This window comes from Schistocerca gregaria, chromosome 7 (assembly GCF_023897955.1).
Source record: "Schistocerca gregaria isolate iqSchGreg1 chromosome 7, iqSchGreg1.2, whole genome shotgun sequence".
Lineage (NCBI taxonomy): Eukaryota > Metazoa > Arthropoda > Insecta > Orthoptera > Acrididae > Schistocerca > Schistocerca gregaria.
In genome coordinates this window covers 312,014,988-312,042,861 of record NC_064926.1, presented here as the reverse complement: position 1 = coordinate 312,042,861, position 27,874 = coordinate 312,014,988, and the positions used below count along the sequence as shown (strand labels likewise).

The following is a 27,874-nucleotide window of genomic DNA, read 5'->3' as shown; positions in this document are numbered from 1 at the left end:
TTCATTCAATATTTTAAAAACGAGAATAACCTAAACGCTAGCTCCGTCGTGAATTATTTGATGACCAGAGGACTGTAGACTGTTCATAGACGTATCAAAGCTTACTTTAAAAGCTGTGTTGCTACTTAAGTGGAATTGTACGTCTAATTCCCGCAGGCCAAGCTACCCACACGAAGAAAACATATGACAAGATGAAGTTACTTCCAGAAGCAATTAAGTACAAAGACCAAAATTAGAAGTTCTTGCGAGACCTCACTGTGAATTCAGTATTGCTGCACATGTATCTAAAATACTCAAAATATTTATGTTTCGTTTGTAAGTGTAACAGTCGGCACAGAGCGGCATATTACAACAGAAAACGCTGGCCACAAACGGGAGCTCTGCGAACTGGGTACAAAAAGTGTTCAGCACAGTCCGCTGGTAGATGAAAATAAAATTATTCTGCTGCCTTCACACATCAAACTCGACCTCATTAAGAACTTTCTGAAGGAAATGAAGGTTGGAGGCGCTTTCAAGTATCTGAGAAACAAATTAGGCCGCTTGAGAGTGGCGAAATTGAAGGAAGGACTTATTAAAATTGTTATATTTCAAAACTTAGTTGTTCAGAGCAATGAGAAATAAGATTAGAAAGCCTTTAAAAGCGTTTTTCATGGTTTATTTCTTAACAGGAGAGGTTCAAATAAAGTTAAGTTGGTGAACAACCTGCTGGAAAAGTATCATCGCTTACGCTGAAACATTTTACTCAAAATGCACCGTCTCCGGTCGCATTTAGAGAATTCGACACTGGAACGATGGCATAAGAATCGGTGGAACCACTGCTTAATTTCTGGAAATTTTTCATGAGGCACTAAATGAGCAATTACTTTCTGCACTTCAGTCAAACATTGCCGTTTTCATTTCTGCCGGCGCGACGGTTAACTGTAGTTAAGTTGCGATTTAATAGCCGTGTACTACTTTAAATCTCCGTTGCCGTCTTGTCCCCGTGAGCAAAAAAAGTTACGTAGGAGATCCAAAATGCCGTTCCGGTACATTCCGGTCGGAATTGAGCCCTACGTGGAACTGCGGTACGCTGGCCGACTATTGTTAGACTTTGTTTCAAGATGCCCCTTATCAGAACTGCAGTAGATTATCAAAGAGAACGCGCCCTCATGTGTAGGACACAAGTCTTTTCCTGACAGTTTTTTTCGTATTCATCTATGCATGTTCTGTTAAGCGTAGTTTATTCAAATAACATTTTCTATTTAAAAAATGACATTCAGATACTGTCTAACAATTTTGTATAATACACTCCTGGAAATGGAAAAAAGAACACATTGACACCGGTGTGTCAGACCCACCATACTTGCTCCGGACACTGCGAGAGGGCTGTACAAGCAATGATCACACGCACGGCACTGCGGACACACCACGAACCGCGGTGTTGGCCGTCGAATGGCGCTAGGTGCGCAGCAGTTGTGCACCGCCGCCGTCAGTGTCAGCCAGTTTGCCGTGGCATACGGAGCTCAATCGCAGTCTTTAACACTAGTAGCATGCCGCGACAGCGTGGACGTGAACCGTATGTGCAGTTGACGGACTTTGAGCGAAGGCGTATAGTGGGCATGCGGGAGGCCCGGTGGACGTACCGCCGAATTGCTCAACACGTGGGGCGTGAGGTCTCCACAGTACAACGATGTTGTCGCCAGTGGTCGGCGGAAGGTGCACGTGCCCGTCGACCTGGGACCGGACCGCAGCGACGCACGGATGCACACCAAGACCCTAGGATCCTACGCAGTGCCGTAGGGGACCGCACCGCCACTTCCCGGCAAATTAGGGACATTGTTGGTCCTGGGGTATCGGCGAGGACCATTCGCAACCGTCTCCATGAAGCTGGGCTACGGTCCCGCACACCGTTAGGCCGTCTTCCGCTCACGCCCCAACATCGTGCAGCCCGCCTCCAGTGGTGTCGCGACAGGCGTGAATGGAGGGACGAATGGAGACGTGTCGTCTTCAGCGATGAGAGGCGCTTCTGCCTTGGTGCCAATGATGGTCGTATGCGTGTTTGGCGCCGTGCAGGTGAGCGCCACAATCAGGACTGCATACGACCGAGGCACAGAGGGCCAACACCCGGCATCATGGTGTGGGGAGCGATCTCCTACACTGGCCGTACACCTCTGGTGATCGTCGAGGGGACACTGAATAGTGCACGGTACATCCAAACCGTCATCGAACCCATCGTTCTACCATTCCTAGACCGGCAAGGGAATTTGCTGTTCCAACAGGACAATGCACGTCAGCATGTATCCCGTGCCACCCAACGTGCTCTAGAAGGTGTAAGTCAACTACCCTGGCCAGCAAGATCTCCGGATCTGTCCCCCATTGAGCATGTTTGGGACTGGATGAAGCGTCGTCTCACGCGGTCTGCACGTCCAGCACGAACGCTGGTCCAACTGAGGCGCCATGTGGAAATGGCAACGCAAGCCGTTCCACAGGACTACATCCAGCATCTCTACGATCGTCTCCATGGGAGAATAGCAGCCTGCATTGCTGTGAAAGGTGGATATATACTGTACTAGTGCCGACATTGTGCATGCTCTGTTGCCTGTGTCTATGTGCCTGTGGTTCTGTCAGTGTGATCATGTGATGTATCTGACCCCAGGAATGTGTCAATAAAGTTTCCCCTTCCTGGGACAATGAATTCATGGTGTTCTTATTTCAATTTCCAGGAGTGTACATACTATTAAACGTTGCGTTTCGCTGGTATTTTTCATTGCGTATCTCAGAGACTAAAGGTAATTAAAAAACTAATGAGAAATTCAATTTCTGAGAACCAAAATTAGTAACGTTCCTAATGCTCCAGTCAGTTCACAGAAACGTTTTTCTCTTTTCGTTGACCTGTGAAATTCTTGACAACCGATATAATCGTGTATAATGTAGTCCTTATGTAAGCACAAAGCGATCAGGAACGAAACAAGAAAGTCCAAATTCACAATATGGTTAAGACTCACAACAGTAACGATATTGACGATAGGTAGGCTGTGCAACGAAAGTTACTGGGCAGTTGGTAGTAGTAAAAGTTGAGATCGATACTTGTAAGAGAGACTGACAAAAGCCTGATGATGATCTGAGAGTGTTGAAAAGAGAGCTGAGTGTTATGAAGTTAGATTCTGTGTAGTGAGAGACAGAGAAACAGAACCTAGATTTAAGAGGTCAGTAGAAAAGGATATGAATATAATTTGTGTAAAGGATTTATTTATCTATTGATTTTGGCGTTATAAAGAGGGACGTAGTTACGTTACCTTGGAACAAAGTAAGGAGTCCGAGGAGAAGGTAGTATATCTCATCGGCAGTTGCCTACGTTCAGTATGAAATGGAAATACAAGGGTTTTTCCTGATCCTGTTTGAGGAATGTATGGGATTACTGGTGGTGTAAGAGAGAAATAAGTAACTAGTAATGAGTGTGAGAGAAGGTAGATGGAATCCGAAGTACAGAGCATGACGCTCAAGAACTTTAACGAGCCAATAAAATTTGGGAGGAATGGGTATCCAAGCAACACTAGCGAAGACAGGAGCTATACGTATGTGGCTTCTGCAGGTGAGAATCATGATGAAATAGGATAATCTCCTTGTTCATTATGTCAGTAGTTTTAGTCTACTTTTGGGAATCCCTTGGAGACATAGTAAGTAGTTTCCAGGTTAGTTAGGAGTCGAAGGATACTACCAGGATAAGCACTACTAGAATGTGTTATGAAATTCAGTTCAGTATGGTGACGTCGAAGTTGGAGTGGCTGCTTAGACAGGTAGATTGTCTTATGATTGTTTCCTTTGCCTTTAGAGAAGCTAACTTTATCGGTGAGTTTTGAGTTAGATACCAGAAGCTAAGCATTGTCACGAAATAATTAACGTGGAGTTGAAGAAATCCGTGAAGGGGCTGAGGGCTTGAATGGAGGTCAAGGAGTGAAGTGTGTCAGCAAGCTGCAGCGAATGGACGGTGGAATGAGGCAAGAACATGTCATTCGTGTAAAACAGGTATAGCACCCAGAATGGGATACGTCGCTGATACCTCGTGTTGCAACTCCATTACCCCTAGCAAATACACAAATAAAAAAAATGTTTTGTATCACCTCGGTTCCGAGAGTTCCGGAACCTGTAAAGAAAATAGGAATACAGATCAATATAAACATCATTCCCGCCCTTTTTATTGCTCATGAAAACCACACTTATCATGATGCACCAGCATATAGATAGACCTTCAGAGTTGGTGGTCCACACTGCTGTACATACCGGTACCTCTAATACCCAGTAACAAGTCCTCTTGCATTGATGCATGACTGTCTTCATTTTGGCATACTATCAACAAGTTCATCAAGGCACTGTTGGTACAGATTGTGCCGCTCCTCAACGGCGATTCGGCGTAGGTCCTTCAGAGTGGTTGGTGGGTCACGTCATCCATAAACAGCCCTTTTAAATCTATCCAAGGCATGTTCCATAAGAGTCGAGTCTGGAGAACATGCTGACCACTGTAGTCGAGCAACGTCGCTATCCTGAAGGAAGTCATTCACAAAATGGGCACGATGGGGGCTCCAGTTATCGTCCATGAAGACCAGTGTCTCCCCAATATGCTGCCAATATGGTTGCACTATCGGTCGGAGGACGGCATTCAAGTATCATCCAGCCGTTACGGCGCCATCCATCATCACCAGCGGCGTACGTCGGCCCCATGTAATGCCTCCCCAAAACAGCAGAGAACCTGCACCTTGCTGCACTCGATGGACAGTGTGTCAAAGGCGTTCAGCCCGACTGGGTTCCTCCAAACACGTCTCCGACGGTTGTCTTGCTGAAGGAATATGGACATTTATCGGTAATGCCAATCTTGAGCGGTCCATTCGGCATGTTGTTGGGCCCATCTGTACCGCGCTGCATGTTGTCGTGGTTGCAAAGATGTATTTAGCGATGCAGCCTATTGCACACAGTTTGAGTCGTAACACGACATCCTCTGGCTGCGCTAAAAGCATTATTCAACATGGTGGCGTTGCTGTCAGGGTGCCTCCGCGCCATAATCCGTAGGTAGCGGACGTCCACTGCTGTAGTAGCCCTTGGGCTGCTTGAGCAAGGCATGTCATCGACATTTCCTGTGTCTGTGTGTGTGTGTGTGTCTTCTCCATGTCCGAACAAAATCGCTTTGACTCACTCCGAGATGCCTCGACACTTCCCTTGTTGAGAGCCTTTCCTGGCACATAGTAACAATACGTACGCGACCGAACCGCGGTATTGACGGTCTAGGCATGGTTGAACTACAGGCAACACGAGCCTTACCTCCTTCCTGGTGTAATGACAAACTGATCGTCTGTCGCACCCTCTTCTTCTAATAGGCGCTTCTCTTGCATGGTTGTTTGGGCAGGCTTAGGGACATCTCTGAACTGTCAAAGGGACTGTGTCTGTGATACAATATCCATAGTGAACATCCATCTTCAAGAGTTCTGGGAACCAGGGTGATGCAAAACATTTTAGATTGTTTGTGTATATAATACAGCACACTAATCTAAGTTCTTTTACACAACATTACCTTTTCAATTTTAGTTTGACGATTAACACCAGTATATGGTGTTATCAATTAACTTTTCCTCAACTGTGAGATCAGAGGTATTTTCTTGGCTGAAACGGATTATTATGGGGACGGAAATTATCATTATATTATTCAAAGGAACCATCAGGTGAGCTACAGAGTGGTGTAGCAACTGTCGACGTAGGAAAGCTGCATTGGATGAAAATTATTAGTGAACAAAATAACACAGTAAACACAAGATTTACTTATATTTCTCGAAGCAAACGAAGAGTCAGTTCAAATAATTCAGTAGCAAATTGGGACCAGCTGTCTTAATGTCAACAAGGATGAAGCACAAGCGAAAATGTCGTAGTATAGAGTCTAGAAGCGCAAGTGGCGTCTGAGACCGGCGCCGGCCGATCTATGCTGCAGCAACAGAGGGTGTTTGTGGTTCTGAGCCACTGTAGTTGTGGCTCAGCGGGCATGACTCACTGGGTCTGTCAGATCCCCTGTGACTGCTATCGGCCTCTGACGGAAACTTAATATTCCGTTGCCAGCCACGGAAAGCCAGTGGGGTGGTATAGATACTTGGTAGTTTTATATAGATTAGTATAATAAATCGATTTAATTTTATCTCTCTTCAAGTCAACGCCCATTATAAGTTGCCAGTAGCGACTGTAAAGGGAGCATGGGATACTTTATCTGACATATAACACGTGGCATTCATGTTTGTCACTAGCTCTTGTCTCTTTCGGAAGTAGCCATATTATGTCCATCACTACAAAGTGGGATGGTAACTTACTTGCATTGAATTTTTGATGTAACGTTCTATTTACAACTGAAACGTTGTGTTCTCATTTCGGATTGGCGGCGTCACGCGTCAACTACATCCGTCTTTATTTCAGTATACTGCTACGGAGAAAACCTATTTACTTCTTCCTCACAAAGTGGACTGCTGCTTATTAAGCATTTCCTTTGTGTCCAAATGTATGTTCGCAATTTGTAAGTAATACCTACGCTATAACATATTCAGTAAGTGCTTGATACTAGTAAAGTTATTTCTATTTAACTAAAAGCAAATTGAGCACTTACCTTTTCGTTATCTCGCTCAAGTCTATTTTCATATTTTCTTGTTAAAAGCATCAGTGCAATACACATTTAAGTAAACTACTTTTTTCATTGTTTTGCTATACATATCTGACGTTCCTAACCAAATTACACAGAACACCACAGCACAACGTAAGGAAATGCCAACTAGACTGATTATGTTGCTGTGAAACATGTTTAGTGCAATCAAAGACTTACCTTACATGCAAACCACGTTATCTGCATGATATTTTCAATCACCTACCTTTCGACAGGTAACTGCAGTGGTGCACGCTGGAGGTAATTCGATGTGGCTTGCGCTGGGCGTCACTGATGACTACTTGTCAACTGTTCTGTCCTGAGCTGTCCAATTATGACCCTCAGCAGGTGGCGGAAGGTGAGTACTGATATTACATTCGCTATACATCACCAGATATGTTGTTGGCCTTTTACGCGGATAGCGTAAAGGTCATTGCAATAAAATTAAAACCAGGATGGGGAAGTGATTCAGTTCTACTTTCAAATAAGTTGAATATATTCTGAATACGTGTGCTTTTGCTAGCTGAAAAGCACCACTACCTATTATTTTTCACAATATACTTTTACTAAGTATATTAGTGACCATATAATATTTTATTAATGATAATGTTATGAGGATAGATTACTACTCAGCATATAGTGGAAATGTTGACCCGCGGACAGGTACAAAAAAGAAACCAGACTGCTAGACAAGCAAGATTTCGGCCAACAGGGCTTCTCAAGTAGAGAAGAAAAACACACACACAATCTCTGTGTTATTTTTATAATACTTTCATTATTGGTTCCGGGATTCCCTTGTTTAATATTTTATTACGTAGACAGACACGTATGAAACTTCCGATTGCTTCTTGCTGTGTTCTGACGACATTACTACTTTTAGGAGCCTTAAACGTCGTGATTCTTCGTTACCTAGTGGTCATTATTTCAGCAACGGCTGTGTTTGTAAAATTAACCACAAATTAACTTTAGAAACATAATGTAGTACATTAAGATATATTATTTGATCCTGTGTAATCAGAGGTAGCTACAACGCGTTTTATGTTTACAATTATCAATCTTCTCTCAACTATTCGTACACTTAGTTGCATCTATGCAACGGCAAGTGTCACTTCCCAGATTGCTACACCACACCCACCTTACTCAGAAACATTTGCCGTTTTGATTCTCTCTTGCCCGGAAAATGCTACGCCACTAAAGTCTAACTGCGCGTCTGGAACCTGCTCGGTCTACTATCGGCTATATACTATTAAAACCCTCGGGTTAGAGTATCATATTATTCAAGTAATTTTTCGGTGCAGTACCAAATTTGAGTAGTTATAGAAAAAAGATAATATATTTCGTTTTTTGATATTCTCTGTTTTAGTTACATACCGGTTGTTTAGGATTCGAATTACTCGATGTTATAATACAATAGGTAAGTGCAGCCAGAAATATTCTGAGGCCAGTAGATTGTACTTTTTTCTGCAGTAGCTAATGTTACATTAGATCTGGATGTTCCTACTCATACGGCTGTAGTTTTGAGATTATTTTTAGGTACAAAAATATAGTCCCGGAGATTTAAATTCCGTCATAGGAATACAGCTGCGTAGCTATCGTGTCTAATCTGTCAGTTTGTTCTAAGTCTGTAATGTTCCTCAGGTCTCTGGTATACCTCAACTTCCACTTCTCTAGAATAACTGTAAATGTACAATACAATACGTTAACGCAGCACTGGCAAATATAATGTTACAGATATGAAATCTTTTTGATAAATATATCGTGGTTTGTAGAGCTCTACGGGTTCGTAACAAGTCTGGAACTCTCAGTGGCGTGGAGGTTTGTTGGTACTTTTCTAACATCGTAGTATTTTTGGGGAAGGGGACGAACAGCTCGTTTCAAATGCTCATAAATATAAAGTTTGGCACACGACAAAACGCAGCAATGTTGTATCCCTTGACTACAATATCAATGAGATACAAGTAGATTCAGTTAATTCATACAAATACGTGTATGAAAAGGACTATCATACGTAATGAACGGGATGTACTCAGCTTCGTTATGGCAGTTGAGGAGCTACATAGTGAGACGTAGCGGCTCCAAGATCTAAGAATTACACAACGGCCGAAAGAACGGTGTGTTGATATCAAGCCTCTCCATGTCGTATTCAGTGTCCCCACTGATGAGGGCGACCTGGCGGTCGGTTGGTTGCAACTGGCCAGTCAGAGCCAGAACGCCGAGTTTGGCTTGATTGCTTTGTCTCATCTAAGTATCACATAGACCTAGTTGTTGTCGGTTCAGTAGCAGGATACTAGGAAATGCCGTCAATCTACGAAGATTTTTCACAAAACACTCATACGATCTTTCCTAGAATATTGCACAAGAGTGTGCGACCTGTATTAAGTAGTATTAAGGTTGTAATCGTAGTGGCACCGACATCGGTGGATTCCGCAGACGACCAACATTGGTCAAAGGCTACCACAGTTTTCAAATCTGTGCGCCACTACGTGCGCGATCACGATACAGCCGATCTCTTCGCCCGAATGTAGAGACTTCGGACGACGGCCCATGAAATTCCAATCAGTTTGTATTCTTCGGTCGCATCGGTCGACATTCTGAAAAAAAAGGACTGTGAGAAACTGAAAACTTTATTCCATGAAATAAGGGTATGTGGCAAGCAAAATGAAAAAAAAAATTGTTAATCTGAGTATATCGTGGCATTTATGGGCTGAAATCGCATAATTATAGGAAACCAGAATAGGCAAAATCTGTAACGGAAATCTGAGGCTTAAATCATAATTAGAAACAAATTGTCAAGTGACAAGTGTGCCATATTTTATGCTTTGTTGCTGTACCGGGTATTTTTTCGGTTACGATAAGTGGTCATTATTTTTCTATAGTTATTACTGCTTGCTACCGTTTTATCACAGTAATTTCTTTTTTATTTTTATTTATTTTTTTGTTTTGCATATGTGGAGTATGTTTCTCGACTTTTCACTGCTGTAAGTGTTCATAATGTCTTTGTCTTTCACATGTACGCTCAATGATGCTTACTAATGTTTAATTGGCATATGTCTGGTTTGAAGAACTTATTTGAAGATGTACAAAGTGTTTGTTGTTTTGGTTTTCATGTCACCACGAATCATCTGAAGTTCATAATAGGACATTTATCTCTTTCTCTCATGTATTCGTAAGCCTTGTCTGGTAATTCCAGTAACTGATGGAGGAGTGTAAGGCACTCACCATGTTCTTTTAGAGACAGATGTAGCTCATTCACATGCATTCGACGTCTTTTCAATTGCAAAAGCCGCAATACAGGAGTCGTCTCCAAGCACAGAGACGCTCTTGCATTTACACTACTGGCCATTAAAATTGCTACACCAAGAAGAAATGCAGATGATAAACGGGTATTCATTGGACAAATATATTATACTAGAACTGACATGTCATTACATTTTCACACAATTTCTGTGCATAGATCCTGAGCAATCAGTACCAAGAACAACCACGTCTGGCCGTAATAACAGCTTTGATACGCCTGGGCATTGAGTCAAACAGAGCTTGGATGGCGCGTGCAGGTACAGCTGCCCATGAAGGTTCAACACGATACCACATTTCATCAAGTGTAGTGACTGGCGTATTGTCACGAGCCAGTTGCTCGGCCACCATTGACCAGACGTTTTCAATTGGAGAGAGATCTGGAGAATGTGCTAGACAGGGCAGCAGTCGAACAGTTTCTGTATCCAGAAAGGCCCGTACAGGACCTGAAACATGTGGTCGCTTATTATCGTGCTGAAATATAGAGTTTCGCAGGGAGCGAATGAAGGGTAGAACCACGGGTCGTAACACATCTGCAATGTAGCGTCCGCTGTTCAAAGTGCCGGCAATGCGAACAAGAGGTGACCGAGACGTGTAACCAATGGCACCCCATACCATCACGCCAGGTGATATGCCAGTATGGCGATGACGAATACACGCTTCCAATGTGAGTTCACGCGATGTCGCCAAACACGGATGCGACCATGATGATGCTGTAACCAGAACCTGGAATCATCCGAAAAAATAACCTTTTGCCATTCATGTACCGAGGTTCGTCGTTGAGTACACCATCGCAGGCGCTACTGTCTGTGATGCAGCTTCAAGGGTAATCGCAGCCATGGTCTCCGAGCTGATAGTCCATGCTGATTGCAAACGTCATCGAACTGTTGGTGCAGGTAGTTGTTGTCTTGCAAACGTCCCCATCTGTTGACTAAGGGATTGAGACGTGGCTGCACGATCCGTTACAGCCATGCGGATAAGATGCCTGTCACCTCGACTGCTGCCGTTAGGATCCAGCACGGCGTTCCGTATTACCCTCCTGAACCCACCGATTCCATATTCTGCTAACAGTCATTGGATCTCGACCAACGAGAGCAGGAATGTTGCGATACGATAAACCGCAATTGCGATAGGCTACGATCCGACCTTTATCGAACTCGGAAACGTGATGGTACGCATTTCTCTTTCTTACACGAGGCATCACAACAACGTTTCACCAGGCAACGCTGGTCAACTGCTGCTTGCGTATGACAAATCGGTTGGAAACTTTCCTCATGTCAGCACGTTGTAGGTGTTGCCACCGGCGCCAACCTTGTGTGAATGCTGTGAAAAGCTAATTATTTGCATATCACAGTATCTTCTTCCTTTTCGGTAACATTTCTTGTCTGTAGTACTTCATCTTCATGGTGTAGCAATTTTAATGGCCAGTAGTGTGTTCCGCCCAAAGAGGTTGAAATCTAACCTCATGGATAGAACTGATTCTAACGGAACGTAACCTAACCTTCTTGACACCGCCGAACACTGGTGAAGGAGATCAGACGCACTGTGACCAAGATGATGGCCGATGGCCTCTGTCGATGTCATCTGGCTTCCGTTGTCGGTGCCACGGGTATAGAAGGAAACGCGTCACGAAAGGTCACAGATTCGCTCCATCCGTGGATGACAGATACAGAGATGCTGAAAAAAAAGTGAAATCGGATGGTTGAAGAAATACACAATATGCCTGGTGAAAATCTTGCTTACAAACTAACAAACCAGAATTACGTGAGGGAACTTGCAATACCCTATAACCTTCTAGACACCGCTACCGCCGAGATCGTGAAGACAAGGTTATACTAATAGTAGCACGCAAAAAGGTTACTCTTCCTATTACTCTTTAATCCCTCCGTAATTAGTACGATATAAACTACCCACAGCGATGCACTTCATAGTGATTTGGTTAGTATAGATATAGAAATGGATGTACGTAGTGTATTAACGGGGATGGGATGTGTTATTGGGATCGTGCATCGGCACCGTTGTCCCTGGCTTCGCAAAAGTTTTTTTCAGTGTGGTCTCCTGTAAGCGAAGACAAACACAACTCCAAAAATGTTTGTTTTGTGGTTGGTGCAGTTTTATCATTAAGATATTCGTAAGAGTGGCTTGGTTTTTTACGTTCAATCGGTAATGACAAAGTTAAACGTTGAAGATTCGCTATTACTACAATTTTAGAAATTAATTTCCATATACAGCGTGCCCCAAAAAATTCTGACTTGCTTTAGGGGCAGCCCCTTACACCAAAACAAGTAAAAAGTATCTGGTAAGCACGGGCTCTATAATGCGTTCCTTAAGGCCGATGAGGACTTGTTCATCGTCGACACTTTGAAATACACCTCTTCTACTTCAGGTTCTCTGCTTCCCTATTTTGGAAGGAGATAGAGTGGACTGTAGCAGAAATGAAGTCCGGTAGACATGGTCTCTAAAACGTATCCCTCAAGAGCTATGAGCACTTGTTGAGTAGAAGAGAGATGTTTCACACTAACGAAGATGAACAAGTACTCATAGCTCTTAAGGTATACGTGTTAAGAGACCATGTTTACTGGACACTTCTTTCCTGTTTCAGTGTAAGAAATATGTCCGTAAAGCTTCTCGGTGTTTTTCGGGACATACTGAATGGTTTGCATATGCAAGCTAAATTAGGTGTCTGTTAAGGTTACTGGATGGATCAGTGTGACCATCACCTAAATTACTTCCGAATGGTAAAACCATTTTTTGTCATCCATAGACGCTGACAATTTTCTTACACAGATCAATTTTGTTACTTTATGTAGTACATTCCGGACCAGTTTTGACCAGAGCCCATTTTCAAATGCCTGCAAAATCAAACACCATCGAACTGCTAAGGATGTGGCAAATAAAAATGGCTTGGAGGACAGACTTCCAGCGTACGAAGAAACGCAGCAGAGGAAAGTAAATACAGTAATCTAACTATAGTAGGTGTTAAAAATGGGGGCTATTCAGCCCTTAGCACTTTTGGGACGTGGTCTGCAAGTTGCTGAAAGTGGGTCGAAATGGACTGCTGGAACGGCTGCAGTCTCATACCAAATAGTCTGCCGCAGTTTTTGAAGACTATGAGGGTTGTTGCGATACACGTTAGACTTGAGGGCTCGCCACGCAAAGTAATCGCACACTGGCAGATCAGGTGACCTGGGTGGTCAGATACAGCCGTGACCAGACTGATCTCCGCTAACGACTCTGTCAGGTACGAAGATTGCGTGAATGTGCTCCAGGGTTCGGCTGGCTGTATGGACAGTTGCTCCAAACTGTTTCAAGTAACTCTGGGTTTTTCCCTCCTCCTTTAATGCTGCCACAAATGGTTTCAAGTTATTAACAATGTAACACGCCGAAATCAGTGTCCGATGAAAGAAAATGAGGCCTATAATGCGGCGTGCAGCTTTCAGTGGAATAGGCTTCAAATATAGACATACTAGAAAGTATTTCGTCATCAATAAGTTGTTCTTACGCAATAGAATCAGTGTAATTCGGATGTCTTTACATGCCTTTCACGAAAAATCACGTCTCTGGGAAACTTACTAACGTATGGAACGCAGAAACACAACCACTGTTCCGTTAGTTAAACAGAAAGTAATTAGGAACAAACACTGCCTTTACGGCCCAGGTGACTGCTTTCCCATTGCATGGAGCGTAACAACTTTCTCAGTAGACTGTGTCGTCCATGTACATACTAGAGTGTCCTTCAACTAAGAATTTATCAGAGGGCACAGACGCAAAGACTGTGCTACAACAAGACAATACTTTGTTTAACAGTAACATCAGTTGCTCTCTCTCTGTGAAATATACATGGATGACATACAAAAATCAATTTGACAAGCCCACCTTAAAAATGTATAGATAATCATCCATGTATATTTTGGAACGGTGACAACGCTTTTTACATTTCAGATTATCGATCTACTCTGAGTATGTTTTGGATGTTTAGTTCCACCTTTGCAGCTAGTGGTCTGTGGCTCCACTCCGTATTCGCCCAGCTAGAAGCGTCACTACTCACTTTGCGTCTCCACGTGCATCTTACGCCTCACCATCCGTTGCTTTAATTCAAATGGCTCTGAGCACTATGGGACTCAACTGCTGTGGTCATCAGTCCCCTACTTAAACCTAACTAACCTAAGGACATCACACACATCCATGCCCGAGGCAGGATTCGAACCTGCGACCGTGGCAGTCACACGGTTCCTGACTGCGCGCCTAGAACCGCGAGACCACCTCGGCCGGCCGCTTTAATTCAGCTCTAACTGGCAAAAGCTGTGGCCTTTTATGAGTAACAAAGCTATTGACAAATAACTAAAATTTCAATTCACGAGACAGGGAAAATTGTTAAAGCATTCAAGGAACACAATTCTTTTGCAAGTATCACGTGTTCCATGACAGAAGTAATTCTGTTTCAAGGTAGGGGATGGCATACCACAAATTAATTGTTATTTCGTAGTCCATATTTTATATAACTAATTCTAAGAATAATGAAACACAATTAAATTTTCTACCTGAAGAACTACCAATATATTCCTAACACCTGCAATATATTACACAGCAATTATATGTGTGGAACGGGATATATTTACAAATGGTGCTCAAAATACAAACCCATACCTAATAGCAACATGAAGTGTAGAATGTGACGAAACTGCTTATGTCGGTCTCTAGTGTACAATGCACATACTTCTACAAACGATGCTGAAAATTAGTTTGAGTGATAAGGCAAGAAATGAGGAGGTTCTCTGGAGAATAGTCGAGTAAAGAAATATACCGAAAACATAAACAAGAAGAAGGAAGAGGATTGTAGGACATCTCTTAAGACATCAGGATTAACTTCCACGATTGTAGAGACAGTTGTTGAGGGTAAAAACTGTAGAGCGAAACAGAGATTGGAATATATTTAGAAAATAATTGACGACGGAGATTGCAAGTGCTTTTCTGAAATGAAGCGTTTGGTACAGAGGTATTCGTGGCGAGCCACATCAAACCAGTCGGAAGACTGATGACTAAAGGGCACATTATTTAATATGATTCTAAAATATGCCACTAGACCGAAATGCCGACCGAAAAACATCGTTTGTTCCCAGCTACACTATCCTCTACGTATAAAGCACTACCCTACTAAACTTGAATACTTGAGGAAATACATATTTCGTACGCTCATTTGCTGTACTTTAGTTCCATTTGGATGGTTAGAATTCAAGTTACCTGATAAGCTAAAACTTGAGCTGAGTGTAGCCGAAACGCACCCTGTCACTGGTTAGTAGCGGTTTTCTTTGAATTTTCCGATACACTGAAATTAATTTTATATTACACAAGGTTGTTCTTGTTCGTATAGCTATAATTTCGCAAGTATTAAAAAGTGAATTCCACCATTTAAATATGGTATTAAAAACTTTTTACACCTATCTTAAAGGGCTGTGTATGCAGTACATTTGACATCACTTAAATAACTCATTTCTGGAGTTCAGTTGTGCAATACGCTTATAAAGCTTTGGCTCTGAGCACTATGGGACTCAACAGCTGTGGCCATAAGTCCCCTAGTACTTAGAACTACTTAAACCTAATTAACCTAAGGACATCACACACATACATGCCCGAGGCAGGATTCGAACCTGCGACCGTAGCAGTCGCTAGGTTCCGGGCTGAAACGCCTAGAACCGCTCGGCCACCGAGACCGGCTAATAACGCTTTATAGATTGATAAATGGAACAGTGTTTCACGTGTGCAGTGTACTTGTTGAATATAGGACGGTTTGCAGACCTATCTGGAGACAGAGTGCGAAATACTTCAAGTGGCTCTGAGCACCATGGGACTTAACTGCTGGGGTAATTATTTCCCTAGAACTACTTAAACCTAGCTAACCTAAGGATATCACACACATCCATGCCCGAGGCAGGATTCGAACCTGCGACCGTAGCGGAGGTGCGGTTCCAGGCTGTGGCGCCTAGAACCGCACGGCCACTCCGGCCAGCTGCGAAGTACTGCTGTTTTCCTCAGTCACACTGACTTTTGTAGGAGGTTAGTTTGCAGTGGTGTAACTTCGCAGTATTCTGTACAGGGATGGAAGGAAGTAGGAGCAGCTGGGATTGCAACAATTTTCTATGTCAGAAACGGGACAAAGGTAGTTCAAAGGAACTGACTTACTGGGAGTGTACTTGTTGCAATTCCTGCATGAGTACACTTTACTTAGAAGTGGAAAAATAATTGGCTGAACACTCTTCTTTTTTGGTATTGTGAACCGTATGGACCAGACGATATATTCCTATTACGTCAGAACATTCACTTTTCGAGGCTGGTGGAAGGTAATTGGCTTGTAACACCGTCAAAGGGGTTCTCGGATGATTTGCGTCACTTTTAACAGGAACGGCTGGAATACCTTTGTGTTTCTGACATTTCCGGTTTTCCGTTTGTTGTTCTTGACATTTTGTATTCTCTGAGAACAGTGACAAAAGTATATAACAAGACGAATAAATGTGGTAAGGGCATATGGAAGAACGCCAGTTAACAGTAGAGTCGTAGGTAACAGCTGAGATCATTTATAACACTTCACAGAGATTCTGATATCTGTATCGAAAGCAGTAGACGACAGAAGATTCGCGGTTAACATCACGCTAAACAGACACTCCCTAGGTAGTAGTGAGACTTATTATTGTCTACGCTCTGGTTAAGAAATGGCTCTGAGCTCTATGGGACTTAACATCTGAGGTCATCAGTCCCTTAGAACTACTTAAACCTAACTAACCTAAGGACATCACACACATCAATGCCCGAGGCAGGATTCGAACCTGCGACCGTAGCAAGCGGTTCCAAACTGAAGCGCCTACAACCGCTCGGCCACATCGGCCGGCTACGCTCTGTTATTCAACGATGGTGGTCAACTTAAAACATACTTTCTATGGCTGGCCTTTAGTTGATGTAGGAGAAACACAGGATAGGAGAAGCTAGATTATTCTCTGGAGATAGCGCTACCAATTAAGTTAGTGGAGCAGTTCGTCATGATGTCTCTGGAAGAAACTTCCATATCCTCATGGGGTGAACCAGATTTTGTCCCGTTCCGCACACGAGCTGTTGTTATACACACTGCACACAACTTGTTTCTGTAGTGCAATGTTCAAACTAGCTGCTTATTTAACAGGTCATCAGGTTTATTACCCAAATGGATAAATATCTCCATCTCTTCTAGTCAAACCAACGTTCTCCCTGTATCTATAAAATGTAAAGAATGCTTTCTACGTGATGCTTATTGGTTTTGACGTGTTCTTTAAACGTTGTACGTTTAATTGTATGTAAGGATGTGTGATCTTGGAATCGTTCCTTAAATGATCTATCAGTTTAGCTAATATGGGACGCATTACAATCACTACATCTAATTTTATAAATCCCAAACTTCATCACAGGGTCAGTGTGCTCAATGGCACGTGTTAGTACTTTCACTAACGTATTTTTATTACTGAAAACTACGTTAAAATTAATGTTCTTAAACGCACTTGCTATCTTATTCGATATCTGGCTCTTGTACTCCATAGGTGTATAAATTTTATGCACTGAGTTTTCCAGGTCAAGAGTTATCTCATTTAACAGGTTCGAATCTTTCCTCAATATTCTAATATGAATATTATCAACAATGTCCGGTGAGAAACCATTACTCACCGCTATGTCCTTGGGTATATTCTTTTCTTTTCTGATCTCCTCACTATCCAGTGGAATTCTAGTAAGCCTGCTAGCAAGGGTGTAAAAGAAGGACGATTCGTACCGGTTGAAATGTGCTGAATGAAACGGAATAACAGCATCTGATGGGGAAGGTTTTCTATAAACTGCAAACTTGTGCCCACCATTGTTGTTACTCAAAGAGATCTAAAAAATTAGTTTTATTATTATTTGGTGAAATGTCTCATGCCTTCTTCCGATGCGTTTGTACATCGCTCCATCTGCGACTGACCTCCAGATCGTCTTCACCGAATAGAGTGCTACAGAGTATGGGTGACGTGGACGGGGTAGCAAGGTAAGTGGAAGATCAGACTTCAACGCACGGTGGGTGATAATGTCATTAAGAGGTTATACGATGGATAAGGCATTCAACCATTTCAAAAGGAACCATTGCTGCATTTGTGTTATGCAATTTACGGAAACAAGGAAAAACTAAATTTGGATAGCCAGACAGCAATTTGAACAGCCGCCGTAACGAAAGCGAAACCAGCGTTTTAGCCTATTCAACACCTCGCTCGATGGTACTGGAGCCACGAATTAGAAAAGCTGGTAGCCGCACTGTGGTTTAGTCCCTAAAGCTCCACACAGTTGTTACGCTGGAATACCAGTTAAAAGACAATCATTTCACAAAGGGCCTGCAACAGCAAAGTCAGGCATGTGTCCCTCTAGTTATACAGGAAATCTGAAATAGAGGTGGCGCCCCTGGTTAATGAAAATGGACAAGTGTTGTTGTGCCAAACTACAGCTGAAACTATCTCCCATATTGAGATAAAATAACATTTCCAGATGAAAAGATATGTATTTGTTTTACACAAATACTAACTAGTAATGAAAATAATACTTAATATTGTGCGATAACTATAACCTCAAATACTGTGTACCATTCTAGATTTCTGAACGGCTAAACCGGTTCATGGGTCTCCTTACCTGTTGTAGACTACCTGTTTAACAGATTCCAGGTAGGGAAACTTAAAACCAGCCAATACCTAGACGTTGTTCCTCCAATATTTGAGAAGAGTGCATTTAGTGACAACATAATTTCGAACATACATGAAGTTTTTTGTCGCTGATCTCCCGCCCCCTCTCTTCTATATACACACACACATACACACACACACACTCACTGGTTTCTGACAGATCTCATTCCTGCTACGTCTCGTTACTATAGTCTTCCTTAGGTTTACGCTGAGTTCGCGTTTTGTACTTTTTAAACTGTTCATTCCATTCGCAGATCCTGTGATTCGTTTTCGCATTCACTGAGGATAGCAATGTCATCAGCGAATCTTATTATTGACAGACTTTCGCTTTGAATGTTAATTCCACTCTGTAACCTTTGTCTTATTTTTTTCATTGCTTCTTCGATGTATTGATTGAAAAGTAGGGGCGAAAGAGTACAGTCCTGTCTTACACCCTTTTTAATCCGAACATTTCGTACTTGGTCTCCCACTCTTATTGCTTCCTCTTGGTTCTTGTAGATATTGTATATTACCCTTCTGCCCCAAAAGCTTATCCCTGTTTTCCTCAGAATTTCAAAGATCTTGCACCATTTTACACTGGCGGACGCTTTTTCCAGGTCGACAGATCCTATGAACGTGTCTATATTTTTCTTTGGTCTTGCTTCCATTATCAACTGCAACGTCAGAATGGCCTGTGCAGTGCCTATACCTTTCCTAAAGCCAAACTGATCCTCATCTTACACATCTTCATTTCTGTCTTCTCTCCTATTCCTGTCAGCGACTTGGACGCATGAGCTTTGAAGCTGATGCTGGATAATTCTAGCACTTGTCGGCTCTTGCAATACTCACCCGGGACTTGGTGTTTGTCTTGTCTTCATCATCATTATCATCCGTGACAATGGAAGAATTGAACTGTGTTAAACTTGAGGCTTTGTACATGCACTGAAGAGCGCGCAGTTGAGTGCCCCGCAAACCGACCACTACCTCGAAACTCAGATGATATATCGCCAGACTCATATATTTTACACACCAATGTGAATAGTCGTCTTCTTGCCATTTCTCACAATGATTTTTGAAATTCCGATGGAATGTTATCTATCCTTTCTGCCTCATTAGAATTTAAGTCATCCAGAGATATTTTAGATTCTAATACTGGATCCCCTATCCATTCTATATCGACTCATGCTTCTTCTTCGCTCATGCCATCAAATAAGTTCTCAAGTTCATAGAGGCCTTCAACGTCTTCTTGAATTGAATTTAATACATTGAGGGTTCCTTGCAAACTTATTTATCTATATAGTTCATCCATTCTGTGAACCGAGAAGTTCAGCGATTTTTGCCTGTTATCGATATCGATACTGGCAAGATATTGGTCCAGGGAGTTTCAAGACCGAATCAGAATCTGTACAGTACTTCCTTAGACTAGCGACGACACACAAAAAGAAGCGTGGCACGGACATCAGATTATATAGGCAGATATCTAGGTCAGGGATTAGCGCGGCATTCGCTTCTTTTCGACGTGCATGCAGTCATTGCGAAAATGAGAACTATGGAGACATAATTACAAAATGAGTCGTCAAACGATCAACGCGCCGTTATTCTTTTCTTGTCTGTCGAAGGACATACTCCAATAGACGTTAATCGGAGAGCGTAGGATATGTATGGGGCAGCAGATCTCTCGAAAGCCACCGTTGTGGAATGCTGCGACAAGGGGTGTTACTGCTTCATGGTAACGCACGTCCACATATCTCAAATATCGTAACGCTCAATCTACGCCACTCGGGAGCATTCCCTAGAGTCCTGATCTCGTTCCATGCGATTATCACGCCTTCGGAAGCTTAAAAGAAGTCTTTGAAGGGCCGACGATTTCTGTCGGACGACGCTGTGCTTCAGGCATTAACGGACTTCTTCACGCAGGTAGACACCATGTTTTACCAAACGGATATCTACAACCTGGTGCGTCGATGAAATGACAGCCTCAGTGTTCACTGCAAATTGGTCTGATTGGCTTACTGACTATGGACTGAGCGGCCCCAGAACGGAAATTTTTTTCACCCCTTATATAGGGTGATTCGCCTGCTTCTTCCGATCGGTTTTTATGAAACCCACAAAGCTTTAAAAAACTACGTGTGACATTTTCCTATTCCGTCGTTCTCCACGTTCATACACTGATTCCTACTAAAAAAGTTAAAAGGCCTTTTTGTATGCAATCTAATGCAGTTAAATTTAATACTTACATACGTTTACGCTGAAGGCCACGGTTTTCCAGTAATACGTAGAACAAACACGCGTTTTCAGTTGTCTTTGGTATGTTTTTCTTGAATAATTAGTAAACTACAGTCTGTGGCGAAAATGTATCCCAGTATAAACTTCAAATACATTGTGATGTTTAAAGCTTTCCCGGAACAATTCAAATACATTAAGTGTACTATGAAAAGGTCCTACCCATTTTACTGTAGGACCAACATTTTGGCCGCAGCGAGCGAGAGAATACGAAAACTAGCGTTTGGTATTTCAATGCATATTGCATAAAACCTAGCTGACTCACCCTGTATGATTAATGATATATGAATTGTACATACGACATATCACATAAGCTACTTGGTAATAACTACTATATACTGTCTTAGAGGTGAATAGTTTGTTCCTGGGTAAACCATTTCTGTATACAGGGTGTTACAAAAAGGTACGGCCAAACTTTCAGGAAACATTACTCACACACAAATAAACAAAAGATGTTATGTGGACATGTGTCCGGAAACGCTTAATTTCGATGTTAGAGCTCATTTTAGTTTTGTCCACCTACGCTCAATGGAGCACGTTATCATGATTTCATACGGGATACTCTACTTGTGCTGCTAGAACATGTGCCTTTGCAAGTACGACACAACATGTGGTTCATGTACGATGGAGCTCCTGCATATTTCAGTCTAAGTGTTCGTACGCTTCTCAACAACAGATTCGGTGACCGATGGATTGGTAGAGGCGGACCAATTCCGTGGCCTCCTCGCTCTCCTGACTTCAACCCTCTTGACTTTCATTTATAGGGCATTTGAAAGCTCTTGTCTACGCAACCCCGGTACCAAATGTAGAGACTCTTCGTGCTCGTATTGTGGACGGCTGTGATACAATACGCCTTTCTCCAGGGCCGCATCAGCGCAGCAGGGATTCCATGCGACGGAGGGTGGATGCATGTATCCTCGCTAACGGAGGACATTTTGAACATTTTCTGTAACAAAGTGTTTGAAGTCACGCTGGTACGTTCTGTTGCTATGTGTTTCCATTCCATGATTAATGTGATTCGAAGAGAAGTAATAAAGTGAGCTCTAACGTGGAAAGCAAGCGTTTCCGGACACATGTCCACATAACATATTTTCTTTCCTTGTGTGTGAGGAATGTTTCCTGAAAGTTTGGCCGTATCTTTTTGTAACACCAACTGTCGTACATCAGCTATGTAATTACAGGAACCAGAACGTAGGAAAGGAGAGTGATCTGGTCTTCCGTATATTTTTTAATGCCAGTCAGCATATGTGATACGAGGGATATTCGGAAAGTAAATTCCGATGGATGAAGAAATGGAAACCACTTTGAAAATCTAATAAAGCACTTTGCACATATGTGTTCGACAGTGTCTCTGGTATGCCTGTCGGTTGCATAACGTCTCTAGTTTTAGTGCTGACGCATGGTGAGCACATAAAGACGCTTATAAAATAGTGTCTCCCGCCAAGCATGAGGGCCTGGTGAGAGATTTCGCCTGATGTTATGCAGCCGACATTACAGAACTGTCATACGGTTCCTAATTCGTGACAGTTTTCGGTCACAATCTGCAGGGGCAATGAATATGTTCCTACAGCGTTTTCGATGGGAAGTGTTTGACCACTCGCACCACCGCCCGTAATTCGCTCCCTCTGTGTTTCATCTCTGCTCATATTAAGTACCGGCTTTGAAGACAACATTTCCGCACAGACCATGAGCTGTAGATGAGCGTAGAGAATTGGCAGGAAGCACAGGCGCTGTCCTCTATGACGAGGGTATCTGAAGGTTGGACAACGCTGCGACAAATGTCCAGTGACTATGTAGAGCAGTGGATGGAAGCTGCAGCTAACTGTTGCAGATAAAATACTTCTGAAATTCCTTAGGGTGAGAACAAGGATGTTATAATTTTGTTAACGTTGTTGGAGAAATATATTTTACATTGAATAGTGCTAAACTATACACTGTGAAAATCTATACTATTCTGTAAGCAAGATTGTCACCCAAGGGCGCCCTCCTTTCGATTATTGCTTTAGATATCAAACTCTCAAAACATACATCGTTTTCAGAGAGTTTGTTACCTTCCTATGTTAAAAATGAAAAGGAAGACGTACAGCACAAAGTGGCGTACAGTACACATCGAACGGAGTGTAGCTTTACACCAGAGAAAAAAATGTTCTACACTAGCTGTTAACTGCGGATGCACTCGCGTATTAGTAGCTTCGTTATAGTGAGTGATGGGGAGTAAGTAAGCTAACAGACAGATACGACGGTTTTCGATAAAACATTAAATCTCGATATCATTCTTTCTGTGAACAGTTTTTGATTAAATAAAGACTATACGATGACGCCAGATATATTCAAGCGACGGATTTATCGATTTTAAAATCAGCATAAAGAAACGGCAGAAAGGATCTGGCGTTAGAAGTCTCTTTCATATGTTTTGTTACTACCTAACCCTTCTTCTGGTTGCATCACATTATTAACTGTCTGCCGTCGCTTTTTGATCTTTTCCATTCGTATATTGTGTGAGAAATGAGTGATGACGACATTTTACCTTGTTGTAAAACACTGTTTCTTTTTCCTATTAGAAAACGTACCATGGACAGGTGCGAACAAACAATTTTACTACTTATGATACTGTTGATTGTAGTAATCATGAAAATGAAATTCTGAAATGAATTTCTCAAACAGCACAACATAAACGCGCATTTATTCTCATTCATTCTGCACACTTTTCAAAGTTTTTTAAAAAAAATTAAAATGCGTATTATTTCATCAATTTATAATTAGCAGTAGCATACCTGTGTGGCTAGATAACCTTCGGTGCTAATTTAATCCTGGTTGGTGAGAGAACGCAAGGAATATTTTTTTTTTCTTTTTATGTTTAAATTCAGTTCAGCCGTCTTCATGACGTAGCCATGAACGCTTCCTTGTCCCTCCAGGATCGTTGTTCTCGGAAGCATGGGCCAGCAGTAGAGACCAAAGTAGTCCCTTTCCTTATCCTTAAAAAAAAAAATTTCACTTCCCATACACACCTTTGGGGCCGTCTCCCTGACGAAATGTGTACGAATTCTGAGTAATCACGAGCCCTTCCTCTAAGTTCGGTCTGGTAGCTATAATGGCATCTAGTTCTCGGCCAAAACTGTGTCTTCCGTTTGACCGCATTAGAGGTGCGCCAATTTCCGCCCCGACGGACCCAGCGCTCCTCTACAGACAAGGGAATGGGAGCCGTTGGTGCTACTGGGTGGAAGCGAGATGTTTCAGACCTGGGATTGGTATGCATGTGTGTTCTCCGTGAAGGCCAAATTCGCTTAGTTGTGATGCGTTTAGAGCTTCAGAGGACCTGTTAGTTAGCAACCATTGGTATTTTCCGTTTTCTTTACAGTTCTCCCCAGTTTTCATTGCAATGCTCCCCCGTAAATTCATTGTTTCCTAAGTGCTACTGAGCTTAACAGATGTTCGTCCATTAAGTAATTCAAGAGCTCGAAGACAGTCGTTATTCACGTTAGAGTAGAAATTTCTGTTCTTAATGTTATTGCATCGCCTTCAGCGTCATTTCCTATGCATTTTCGCATTATGAGTGTGGAACTAATAATCTATAAAAGACAGTATTTTTGAGATCGGCCTTGTGTTCCTTTATGTTAGAGCTCGCGACCGCGTACCGCGTAGCGAGTGGTCGGTCTTATATACATTTCGTAGCAACTGCCTGCGCTTGCGGTGGTGTAATCAATATTTCTCATAGGAAAACCTGTGTGATGCATTGTAAAGAAATTTCCTTAATTTGTGAATGGGAGAATACTTTGCCACTTTATTATTCTTGTACTGATCTTTTCCACTGACAGTGATAGTTGAACGATGATAAATTTCTTTCGCTTATTGATCAATAACGTTACTATTTAGTCAAAACAATCGGGTTTCATGCTTCCTTTCCCGTTACGTTTTCTTCGTCATTATGGAAGGGCTAGTCTGCTGAGACCATTGTTTGTCCCATCAAATGTCATGCCAAATAATTTTAGCAGAATAGGCCTGAGTTTCCAGATAGTTCTGTGTTTGTATGACACCAAGTTTTGTTTGTAATACAACTTAAATTTGAATTGCAGTTCTTCTTTTACTGAAATCTACTCTAACATAATAACAGATTTCCAAGACCCCTGCAGATATTTGGATGTTTTTTGCTAATAAAAGAAATTATTAAGTCAATGATTTACGTAGTCGGATTTGTTATGGTTGTGCGGATCTCTTGTTTTCCGTTGCCAGTACTCAATTAATTATCTCAGATTGTTGTCGACCATTGGATTTACGGAACCGCTGATAGTCACATCGAATTCCTACCTTCTGATTAAGTGAAATGTAGTAGATGCTTCTTAGTCGAGATTAAAACTAACACTACATTTGGTGAAAGTTGGCTGCCTTTTTTTGAATGGTCTGTAATGGGTATTGAAACTATAGAGCAATGAGCTTCCATAAATGCTGTTTCCTTAAGTCAGACGCGTGAAATCATTAATGCTAAGAAAGCTGCAATGCAAAAATAGGCACAGCATGTCCATTTATCTGTTTGTTAGGAAATCTATCCAAAACATCCTTATACTAGAGAATTTAAACCACAAGACATCGCTTTTAATGGTTTATCAAGTACCTCAAACATTTATAGCAACGATTTGTCTGTGGATTAGTGAAATAATCACGGAAACATGTGCTCACTGGAGTCGCCAAGGATTTACCCGTTGGTCTCGTGCCTTTCTTACCCTGCATCAATTGCTTTTAATCTATATTACATTCTTGTGACCAAAGTTGACGATATCCTGTTGTACCCAAACGCCTGTTGTAAGAACATTACGGCTGCCAAGTCAGGTAAGAATGACGATCTTTGCTTAGTTTCACGATGAACACAAGATTTTAAAATAAATCCTATGAAGTTAGTCATCGTACCAAAAATTCATCAGTGGAGATTCCTTCAATACTCACTTAATAGTACCCTATCACCCTACAAAAACCAATAAAAGATGTCTTTATAAATCTTGGATGAACGTACAAACTGCGAAGAATAAACTGTTACAGCCTGTAGAAAATCTCTGTTTCATACATGCGATGCAAAAACTTTTAAAGATGCTTCCATCACATCTGTGACGTAGCTTAGCGCAGAACAAATAATTAAAGCTCCATACCACTCGAACTTGCTTTGCCTCAAATACGTGGGTATCTTTCAGTTGTTTTGTCAAACAGCATGTCAGTCCCGCCTATGGTCAGCCAGGAAGAAAGCAACCGGATGGGCACTGTGATTTTCACTCGGTCTGTTTTCATCATTGGTTTCTTAATCACTGGTGTCTTCAATACTTCTCAAATATCATACAACTATCATCATTCCATAACTGTAATACGAGATCGAACATGTCCAACATTTTGCCTGTACCTATGAATAACACTGAATTTTTCTACCTCTCAGCAGAACACCTCTGGGACAGACTGCCCTCTCACCAGCGTCTAATCTAAAAACGCTCTACTCTCAAGACGATGTTTACATGTTATCACCAATGTTGTCCCCCCTTCAACATATTCCAGTTGTTTTGCTTCTGTCCAACAGTGGACACATTTTCAGCACTATCGATGCTTTTTTCATTCCTGCCTATTTTTGTTATCTATCTTCCGTTCCATCTGGTCACCTCATAGTACTGGATCTGGCACATCATCCCGACACTTAAAATGGTACTACACATTTCTTTATATGTCATTAATCACATTTGGGAATCTTATAAATAGGGAATTGCTTAACGCAACTTGTTTTTTCATGTTTCCGTGACGCAATGTCTGCTCCATTAAATTTAGGCCACGCATTGTTCTACTAATATTTAGGAGGTGTACGGTCCGGCCATCTTCAGAGTGAGCCGAAAACCTGACGCTCCACCGTTCGCTCCATCTTTTCAAAACCACGGAATGCGCCAATGCGCATGGTATTATAGACAAGAGGGTGCAAGAGACGTTTCTCGGTGGCGAAGAAGTAAAGAAATTAGATCTGAGAGTATGTGGTCGATCCACGATGGGATGCCGGTGTATCACTGTGAGTAACACTGTGACGACGTCTTTGCTAGTTTATTGAAGGAAGCACCCTTCTCTATGATTATCCAAGCTGAAACTTCTAACTCTGTTAATTAAGTTAGTAGCCAAACGAATTTCAGCTCTTCGTCTCACTACTGAGTCCCTAAAGATGAAGCCAGTGCTAGCATTTAAGCCATACATGAATGTTGAAATTCATATTTCAGATGAAACTGCATGGCTAAATTCGTTAGAGACAGAGATTAAGTGTGCATACTGATTTCCGTGTGTGTGTGAGTGTGTGAAATATAACTGACATATGCATATGCAGGTCAAGCCAAGGGCAACAAGCTAGTAAATCTGTTATATACATAAAGCAGACTGTATGTCTGTATGCCCAGGATCTCCTCCCAAAGCCCTTGATCGATTTCACCTAAATTTGTCATGGAAACAGCAGGCCTCATGAGTATCAGCACTGTGGGTTTATAGCCTCCTAACTTCTACAGGAGTGGAGATACAAACAAAATCATGATTTTTCCAACCCCTGGTGTATAGGCTGCCCTGTATGCAAGGCTTGTTGTTTGAGAACAGCATTGACCTGCCAAATCAAACAGCTTTGCAGGGCAGCCAACATTACCATGGGCAAGAAATGGTTTTCTTGGGCCTGAGGTAGATGCTGCCCTGCATGACAGTATATTGTGTTGGAATAGTATCGGTCTGCCTTGTTGATATGACATTCATGGTGGCCTATATGTCAGGGGCAAATAAATGAATTTCAAATCCCTGATACTCGTAGGAAGCCTGCCCTGTGTGCTAGGCGCGTCGTGGGAGTATTGTTACACTGCTTTACGAAACTGTACTTCAAGGATTCTTACGTATAGGCTAGCCCGTTTGACAGTATGTGGTGGAGTAGTACCAGCTTGTTTCATAGACCTGCCATGCATGACGA

General features: G+C 42.2%; 1 protein-coding gene across 1 annotated transcript in view; it reads left to right on the top strand.

Moving 5' to 3' along the window:
- LOC126281880 (cardioacceleratory peptide receptor-like) overlaps positions 1 to 27,874 on the top strand; it is a 1,969,042-nt gene that overhangs the window by 1,208,873 nt on the left and 732,295 nt on the right. The window contains exon 3 of the mRNA XM_049981193.1: positions 6,883 to 7,004. Coding sequence (XP_049837150.1) covers positions 6,981 to 7,004 — 24 coding nt within the window. The 5' untranslated portion in view covers positions 6,883 to 6,980. The remainder of the gene's footprint in view (positions 1 to 6,882; positions 7,005 to 27,874) is intronic.